The sequence below is a fragment of the Portunus trituberculatus genome, chromosome 27, assembly GCF_017591435.1.
Source record: "Portunus trituberculatus isolate SZX2019 chromosome 27, ASM1759143v1, whole genome shotgun sequence".
NCBI lineage: Eukaryota > Metazoa > Arthropoda > Malacostraca > Decapoda > Portunidae > Portunus > Portunus trituberculatus.
This window is the reverse complement of record NC_059281.1, coordinates 4852062-4861949: the sequence shown is the minus strand read 5'-3', so window position 1 is coordinate 4861949 and position 9888 is coordinate 4852062. Positions and strand designations below refer to the sequence as shown.

Sequence of the window (9888 nt, the reverse complement as noted above, 5' to 3'; positions counted from 1 at the left end):
AAGGAGACACACCCAAATATCTCCACCCGGCCGGGGAATCGAACCCCAGTCCTCTGTTTTGTGAAGCCAGCACTCTAACCACTGAGCTACTGGTGTGTGTGTGTGTGTGTGTGTGTGTGTTAAGAACAATGCTCTTTGTTCTTGTCCCACATTATGTAAATTTTAGATCTAACAAAAAGGGAGTATCTGAATGACATTATGACCATTGCAGTCCAATTCTTGTGTCATTGGATCTTTAGTAAACTGAAGGCAGGAAAGAATGACTTCTACAGCTCTATGAACTTCTTCGATTATCATCCTCCTTTTGCTGGAAAGATAAATATTTTAAATGGATCAGAAATTCAAACATTCTGCACTAAAGATAATTAGTATTTCATTACAATGATTATGGTAAAACAAGTTTTCCACCATCATTGTTTTTTTCAACCTCATGTAAAGTTCCTGTATGGGAAGACATACAAGTGATATCAAACCATCTAACCAACACTGGAAAATTTGTACCACTGATGAGAACAAAAGAGAATCCTGCATCCAGTACTTCTTTATGCATCTTTACATACTTCAACTAAATGTCAGAGAGAGAGAGAGAGAGAGAGAGAGAGAGAGAGAGAGAGAGAGAGAGAGAGAGAGAGAGAGAGAGAGAGAGAATCAGTACCTACCAAAAAGATTGCAAAGAAGAGGAGAAGTATCTTGTGACGGACAGGCATGTCTCTGGACACCACCAGTCTGTTCTTGACACCGCGACTATTGTCAATTACTCCCACCTGTGTCCCACTGGTAGAAAAGATCTGTAATGCAACAAGCAGAAAAAAATAAAAAAAATAAAAAAATAATAATAAGCAATTTCTAAAGACTTGATATAATAAAAGAAAAAAAAAAAAAAGGCTTGCAGCTAAAATTTTAATTAGCTACTGTATGTTTATTTACTAGTTCTGCAAAAATACATGTAAATAAGATTTTAATTTGTTAAAAAGTGTATGATGTGTTGCTTCTTTTTAAACTCTACATATCATTTTTAAGTATTCCTTACCTAGGTAGCATTTTAGTTAGTCAATTCTTGGGTAGTTTATAGAGCTAGTCATTTAAAAGTAAGTTTCCTATAGTGTTGCTGTCTACATAGTTAGCATCATGCTATTTTGTATGTTTTCTTCTTATGAGATCATCCAAGTCAATGGTCCTGTGACTTTTATCAGAGACCTATGAATGGCTTATGGTAAGACACAGTACTAATAAAGAAAAGACAGTAAGAATTCCCTAAAAATGCAAGAGAGATTACTGAAAGTGTACACCACACCTGGTATGGGCCATAGGAGCAACAGTCGCTCTCCCGCTTTAGAAAGAAGAGAATATCCTCAGATTGGTTCACCACTTCACATCTGGTTATGCTCCTCACAAACACTGACCCAACTCTGACATTAAGAGGTGCCATCACATCCATGTGCTACAAACAGGTAGAAGGCAAATGGTGAATTTAACTACATTACAGTTATATAAATTTTTCTTCAATCTTATGTTGTTATCAAATACTTAGAAGACTGTTTCTTATGCATAATGTTGTATTCTAATCTTCCACAGAATAAAAAAAAGTTAATATAAAATGGAAGAAAAATACCTATGTATCTAATTTTTCATACTAAAGTAACATTAATAAAATGAGTAGTCTTTGCAAATTTTACAGATAAATTGCTTAAGAAGTCCTGATAAGTGCTAAACTGTGTCAAACAACCACAATTCATCTTTGTTTTCATAACTTCATATGGCTGTTGACATGACTATCTGAAGGGAAACAAAGATAGAGGAATAAAATGCAATACAGATATTCAGGTGAATTTTACTAGAGAGAGTATAAGTGTGCCGTGAGTGTGCTAAAAAAAATGGATGATGAAAGACTGAAAATAAAATCTACAATACCTGAGGACTGTAAGAACAGCAGTTAATTGAATCAATCACAATTCGTGCCTCAGCTGTAGCAATCTTGTTCAAGGAGTACAGAACAAATTTCATATTGCTACTACAATCACAGGAGCTACAGCAATCACCATCAAATTCACCCTTAGCAGTCATAAGGGTTACTTTATTGCCATTCCTGATCTTATACTTGAATCCTGTAAGAGATGACAACTGTTCTCACCAGTCATGTCCTTGAGGTCCTATTTACTACAATCTCAAATGACAAGGCAGAATAGGTGATGATATGTTTGTTGCCTGTGATTAAGTATATGTACTGTTTACTAACCCTGGAACAGACAAATTCAGCCAGTATTTATTCAAATGGACAGCATAATGTAAAAATTTTGTGATTTTTGTCATGCAACACAAGTCTTCTTTTTTTCATCACAGGACAAGTGAAAAACATTAATTTGTATATCATACAATATATATATATATATATATATATATATATATATATATATATATATATATATATATATATATATATATATATGCTTTTAAGGCTCTTTGAAAAATAAAGAGAAAGACGGGTTTTACCTTTGGAAGGATAGATCAAGATTTCATCAAGTCTACGGAGAACCTCTGCTCCAGTAGGACATGGATCATAGCGAGGATACAGTGGTATGTTGTTTTGTGGCTGATAATTATATAAGGCCTGTGAGGCAACAGCCTGAGGTGATTGTATAGGAGTGTTTCTGACTGGAGGGTTGCTCTGTGGTGGAGCATTGTACAAGGCCTGTGTGGCAATTTCCTGAGGAGTTAGTGTAGGAGTGTTTCTGACTGGAGGGTTGCTCTGTGGTGGAGCATTGTACAAGGCCTGTGTGGCGATATCCTCAGGTGTTAGTGCAGGAGTGTTTGTGACTGGAGGGTTGTTCTGTACTTGAGCATTGTACAAGTACTGTGTGACAATATCCTCAGGTACAGGAGTGTTTATGGCTGGAATGTTGTTCTGTGGTTGAGCATTGTACAAGGACTGTGAGGCAATATCCTGAGGAGTTAGTGCAGGAGTGTTTGTGACTGGTGGCAATGTTGGAGGGAACCCAGATGTTGCTTCTTCATAGGTGGGAGGTGGTGTAAAGGGTGGTAAAGAACATTCATCACTCATGGTAGGATGTGCTGTAAATCAAAACAATAAAAGTTATATACACTTTGATTTTGTCACTTTCAATACATTTCAGTCATTGTAAGAACTTTTACTTTATGAAGTTTGCTCATATGTTTTACAGCACACAAATGTTATTATTTAGTAAAGAATCACACAGCTAAGTATTTTCAAGTGAGAACTTTTTTTTTGTCATGTTCTCTATGAATTCATTGAAGAAACCATTGTTTTTCCTTTCTTTTTAACGATCAAAGAAGACTCAGGTAAGGAAGATGGTGAAGCCTCCTTTTCCCATCATCTATCATAATATATACTGGTATTATAATAATAGATTAGTAGCAAAGCAAGTGGAATGTTTCCACATGACTTCATTGTCAATAATAATAGTGGGTGTTCTAAACATTGATTAAAAAATGAGTCACAATATACAAACAAAAACATACAAATACATAATATACAATTAATAATAATTCTATACATGGTAATGATATGGTTACATCCAATTATAAACAATTGTAGATAAAAGTAGTAGAACATAAAATGATATTTAACTTACCTAAGAATTGAAATTATGTTCACTTCATACGTACTTAATTTCCACATAAATGAATATTACAATGGCTGCAAAATCTCATTATGTAAAATCACACTTTCAAAGACAGGTACTGCATATCCATTATACTGCCCTGTGTTAGTGTTTCAAGGGAGGCCCAGCCAGCTGGTTTGGTTAGCCATCCTACACCCAAACCTAACATTCTCACATCTTTCTCAGCTTGTTGGAGAACATTGCATAAACTTTTCAACAATATTGACGTGAAACAGTAACTGTAATGAAATATGGCGAGAGAAAAGCCTTGGGCCAGGCACATTATTGTAAACTAGCCTCAGTGGTTTAAAAAAATTATTTAACCTAAGGAAAATTTATTTAGTCTCTTAGCAAGCATATAGATGGTAAGAAATTTTATTTTCAACTTAAATATTGTTTCCTACAATACCTTTTACTTGTAGCTACGTTGTTGATAGTGGTGCACATTTATATGCAGAACTAATCACTCTTGACAGGCAATCGAAAGACTTAACTCTCCGGAGGTGTGGTGAGGAATGTGTCACTCTATTGAGAAGTGTTCTCCTAGTACGGATATTTCAACTTTTGCCAGGGTATTCCCGCTTTGACAAAGTGTAAACAGTACAGTAACATGACTGACAGTGGGAAAACTTACTTGCCGAACTCCCAGACAAAACTTCATTAAATTATCCGATTGAGATCAAGGTTGCATGAAGAGATTATTAGCGGTGTTCTCTCCTAATGAGACCAATTGGAAGCGATGCCTATGCCTGCCACGACCTACGCAATGCTTGCCCATCGGCCTCCACAGCCCACAAGTAAACAATATCGGACTAATCAGAGCTCGAAGAGCGGGTGAGTTAAGTTACTCGATGGGGCGCCGACAGAGGCACGTGGTGACTCACAGCTCCGCCCACCCTAGTTAATATTGAGAAAATATCCGTCTTGCCAAGGAACACTGAAATATTGTTTTCGTGGGTTTCCTAAACCAACTGCCCTCACCCAACATAAACTATTCTACCTAAGCCTAACCCAACATTTTGCGATCCTTAGCCCACCCAAACCCTACTGTGCTAAGCAGACAATTTGTAGAATAGTTGTATCACACAACTAATGGATACATCTCGTCAGTCGTCACTCACGCAAGGCTCACTAACTACTCTCACCTTTCTGTTTCTAGTGTGACTGCTGCTGAGGTGTATATCAATCAAATAAAAGAGTACATGTGACTGCGAAACTATAGCACATAGGTGGAATTAGCTTTTCACATTGATCGATGTTAATCTGACTAACTCCTTGATAAGTAGAGGGCAACTGGCACTGGCAGTGCCGTATGGACGGTATGGTCACGAGGAACACACACACACACACACACACACAGAAGGGAAATATAATGTTTGGAAAAGAAATAGAGTAGGTAAGATGGGAGGAGGAGTGATGTTGCTGGTTAAAAAAGATATAAAGGTGGATCAAGTGAAAGAAGGTATGGGAAAGGCAGAAGTGCTAAAGATCAGAGCAGAAACTAATGAAGGAAAAAAGAGGCACTACATAGTGGTGTACGTACCACCTAAGACAAATGCATGGTCAGTACAGGAATATGAAGAAATGATAAGTGATACAGGAACATGTCTGGAAGAAATGTTGGGTGGCTGTGAACGAACTATAATGATGGGAGATTTTAATTGTAAAGAGGTGTGTTGGGAGGACTGGTCAATGGAAGGATCAGAGACAACATGGGGAAATACACTATTGACACTGGCAATGGAAAATGTGTTAACTCAGTGGGTCAAAGAAGATACTAGGTTTGGAGGAGAGGAGCATCGTCAAGACTGGACTTGGTCTTTAGTACAGAGCCAATGGTCATTGAGGAGATGAGGGTGGAGTGCCCTTTAGCAAGAGTGATCATGCAGTTTTGGAGTTCAAGGTGATAGATGAAGAGAAATCTAGAAGAAATGAAGAATATAAAGTGGGAAGATGGAATTATGCCAAGACAGATTTTGGAAACCTAAAGAAATTCTTTCAAGAGACAAATTGGATGAAATTCAAGAGTGCTAAGGAGCAAATGAAAAGTGGAAGGAATTTATAAAAATATACAAAGAAGGTGAGAAAAATTTGTACCAATAAGACAACATAGAAGTTGGAAAGCAGGACTGGTTTAACGATAGATGTGAAAAGGCTAGAACAAGAAAAGAGGATGCATGGAAGAGGTGGAGAAGGAAAAGACGGATTAAGCAGTGGGAAAGTTACAAAAGAGCAAGAAATGAATATGTGTTGATTAGAAGAGAAGAAAGAAAGAAACAAGAAAAGGATATAATTGATAAATGTAAAGACCAACCAAGGCTTTTTACAGACATGTGAACAACAACATCAAAAATAGAAAGTATTGAAAGTTTAGAAGTAAATGGAGTATGCAGTGAAGATCCCAGGAAATGGCAGAGGCTATGAATGGATGCTTTCGGAAGGTATTCACAAAGGAGACTGCTTTTGACAAACCACTGGTAATGGAACAGAAAGGGATTATGAAGGAGTTTCAAGTAACTGTGGAGGAGATCAAGAATATGATGGGGAGTTTAGAAGTGAGAAAAGCTGTGGGACCTGATGGGGTATCAGGATGGATTTTAAGAGAATGCAGGGAGCAACTGGCAGAAAAAGTTTGTGAAGTAATTGATGCCTCATTAAGGGAAGGTGTAGTGCCCCAAGACTGGAAAAGAGCTAACATTGTCCCAATCTATAAATCAGGTAACAAGAGAGACCCATTGAACTATAGACCAGTGTCACTTACAAGTGTGGTAGCTAAGATGTGTGAGAGGGTGGTGAAGAATAGATGGACAGACTTCTTGGAGAAAAATGACATACTTTGTGAGTGTCAATTTGGTTTTAGAAAAGGGCGTTCATGCACGACAAACCTGATATGTTACTATTCGAGGGTGATAGATGTAATACAGGAAAGAGATGGTTGGGCTGATGGAATATATCTGGATTTAAAAAAGGCCTTTGATAAGGTACCACACCGGAGACTGATCTGGAAACTTGAAATGGTAGGAGGAGTGCATGGCAGTTTACTAAAATGGATGGAAGACTTTTGGTAGGAAGAGAAATGAGAACAATAATTAAGGACAGACCATCAGAATGGGGCTTGGTGGAGAGTGGAGTTCCACAGGGATCAGTGTTGGCACCAGTAATGTTCGCGGTCTACATAAATGACATGGTGGATGGGGTGTCCAGTTATGTGAGCCTATTTGCAGACGATGCAAAATTGTTAAGAAAAGTGAGATGTGACAAAGATTGCGAACTACTCCAGGAAGACTTGGACAGAATATGGAAATGGAGCTGTACATGGCAAATGGAGTTCAACACGACAAAATGCAAGAAAATAGAGTTTGGCAAGAGTGAAAGAAGAATCAGGAGTATGTACAAGATAGGAAATGAAGACATAAAACCAGTCATGAAGAAAAAGACCTTGGGGTGACAATTACCAATGACCTATCGCCAGAGAGACATATAAACAAAATAATTGGAGAAGTATTGAACTTATTGAGGAACATAAGAGTGGCGTTCGTATATTTAGATGAAGAAATGATGAAGAAAATAATTACTGCAATGATAAGACCGAGGCTTGAATATGCAACAATACAGTGGGCTCGAACTTAAAGAAACACATAAGGAAACTAGAGAAAGTACAGAGGGCTGCAACAAAAATGGTGCCTGACTTAAGAGATTTGACTTATGAAGACAGACTGAAAAGAATGCAACTTCCGACCCTGGAAAACAGAAGAGAAAGGGAGACCTGATAGCAATATACAGAGTGATGATTGGCATGGAAAAATGGATAGGGAAGATCTGTGTATGTGGAATGAAAGAATGTCGAGAGGGCATGGGAAAAAACTAAAAATGGCCACTTATAGGAGAGATGTGAAAAAATATAGCTTCCCTCATAGAAGGGTGGAAACATGGAATAGTTTAGACGTGGAAGTGGTCAACGCAAGGAATATTCATGATTTTAAGAAAAAGCTGGACATTAATAGATATGGAGACGGGACAACACGAGCATAGCTCTTTTCCCGTATGTTACAATTAGGTAAATACAATTAGGTAAATACACGACAAGGAAACTGACGCGCACTACTCTGAAATTCCTGCATCTACCTATGAACATAACTTTCGTACTCTGTAATTGTATATAATTTTCTATTTGCCTAACTTGTAAGGATATTGTAGGCTCTCTATTAAAGTATAATAATGTTTTGAAGAGGCTAGTGGTCGTCATATTATCTCCCAAATATATATATTTTCCTATTGATACCATTTATATACTTGACTATGGAGGGTGAAAATGATAAAATTGTTATGCACACATGTACTGTTTATTCAGTATCATGTGGGTGGGATGTACCAATAATATTAATGGTAGCTACATGGGCAACGTGGGGATAATTTCGGTGTAATCTGCGTAATAACAACAGTAAAACAAAATTGTCACCAATTATGAATCGTTACAAAAGTTTTTTTTTTTTATAACATCATACAATTAATGTACTGTACATCTCATAAGTAACTGCGAAATATTATGTAAATGTCTTTACATGCATGCTTAAAAAAGATAATAATCATAAGTATTACTAAAATAAACCAGTAAACGCAACTTGGCAGATGATTGACTAGCGTCGCCATCTTCTCAGCGCAGAATTAAAAATACCCACCAAGAGCCTTGCCAGAGAGAGAGAGAGAGAGAGAGAGAGAGAGAGTAACTGATATAGAAAGGTGAATGTAAATGGATAGTTCGTTATCCAGTGGGAGTTAATGAACCATTTAGGGAAGTTAATGTTTTGAAGAATCTTCTGAGGTTTCCAAAGCTGAACAAGACGGTCGAGTGCAAGGCTAGAGAATGATTTCGAATGACACGACTAACGTGAGTTATTTCTATTCATATCTTTAGTAACACCAGTTTTATCACATGGCTCCATCAGTACACACTCAAGTTATCGTTAGTGAGTAAATATGTGCTTAGTTCTTATTTTAACTACATATAGCCTCACTATTCCATATCAAAATATGAGTCTCTCTCTCTCTCTCTCTCTCTCTCTCTCTCTCTCTCTCTCTGTGTGTGTGTGTGTGTGTGTGTGTGTGTGTGTGTGTGTGTGTTAGAGAGGTGTACACTGGCGACCAGCTGAGTGTTTTTCAGTGTGCATGAGATAAGACTACGAGTCACGTCACTCAGATGGTAATTGATTTGGTGTTTGCCCTTAGTCTTTAAGTAGCTTGGCAATATGCATGCCTCCTTAAAGTTCCACCACAGGAAGGTATACACAACAGGCTGAAAACTTAGATGAAATTAAAAAATATTGGTGGGTATTAAAATCAATGAAGCTTTTAAAGGGTCGTTAGCTTCCTTGGTCAGTCGATGGCCTAGCTCTTGCCGTGGGATTGGGAGGAGGTGCATAGGGTACATTCAATTGCCTATCGGTAGATCCAAGAGAGAGAGAGAGAGAGAGAGAGAGCAGCACCTCACAATGAAACTTCCAAATGGGTACGGATGACTTATAATTTCCTTGGGCGAGTCCCAAGTAAATGAAGGCGGAAGATAAAAGTTAGACAAGTGACAGCTGGGCATCATTTCATGAAGTAATAGCGTTCAGCACCAACCACCAAGCAGTGGAGGTGGTGGGCGGGGCTGGTGACAGGCGTAACGATACTTAGTACAATAATATACTTCCTCTGACTGCCACTTGTTTACTCCGCTGGAATTTAAAGTATTGCTCATGTATTTTGTAGATATTGTGCTACTTGGCTTTCGTTATTGTGAACTTCCTTTGTGAAGTTAATTCTTTCGCCAAACAGCGCGTAATACTTTACCTAGACAGTAGTATGCAGTCACTTCTATTCCATATTATCTTATATACATACATACATATATATATATCTATCTATCTATCTATCTATCTATCTATCTATCTATCTATCTATCTATATATATATATATATATATATATATATATATATATATATATATATATATATATATATATATATATACAATAGAACAAATTACACACATTAACCAAAATCAACTGAGAACATTAATTATCATTGCTTCATATTATACTTCGAGTATATATTATGTATGTCTTTTCCTTTTTTATCAACGTTTGAAGCTTCGTTGCGTCTCATAGCAGGTGGGTTGAACACAAGGAATGGGACTGCTAAGGAAACCAGTCACGTGACGATTTTCCCGTGAGTCAAAACAGTGTCAGTCACGTAGAAGAGTGAA

At 37.4% G+C, this 9888-nt stretch overlaps 1 protein-coding gene across 9 annotated transcripts; it reads right to left on the bottom strand.

Moving 5' to 3' along the window:
- Window positions 1–4982, bottom strand: LOC123509697 (proline-rich protein 36-like). Of its 9 annotated transcripts, none has more exons than XM_045264182.1 (7): window positions 4051–4771; window positions 3612–3676; window positions 2491–3069; window positions 1912–2105; window positions 1295–1441; window positions 660–788; window positions 1–307 (listed from the first exon to the last, which is right to left on the bottom strand). In XM_045264182.1, exons 3-7 carry the CDS (start codon window positions 3056–3058, stop codon window positions 275–277), a joined length of 1071 nt encoding a protein of 356 aa, XP_045120117.1. In that variant the 5' UTR covers window positions 3059–3069; window positions 3612–3676; window positions 4051–4771; the 3' UTR covers window positions 1–274. The 9 variants fall into 9 exon arrangements, with proteins under 9 accessions (XP_045120117.1, XP_045120116.1, XP_045120120.1 ...); XM_045264181.1 differs by having other exon boundaries at window positions 3612–3880; window positions 4276–4771; XM_045264185.1 differs by having other exon boundaries at window positions 4276–4771.
- Between the last annotated feature and the right edge of the window lie 4906 nt (window positions 4983–9888).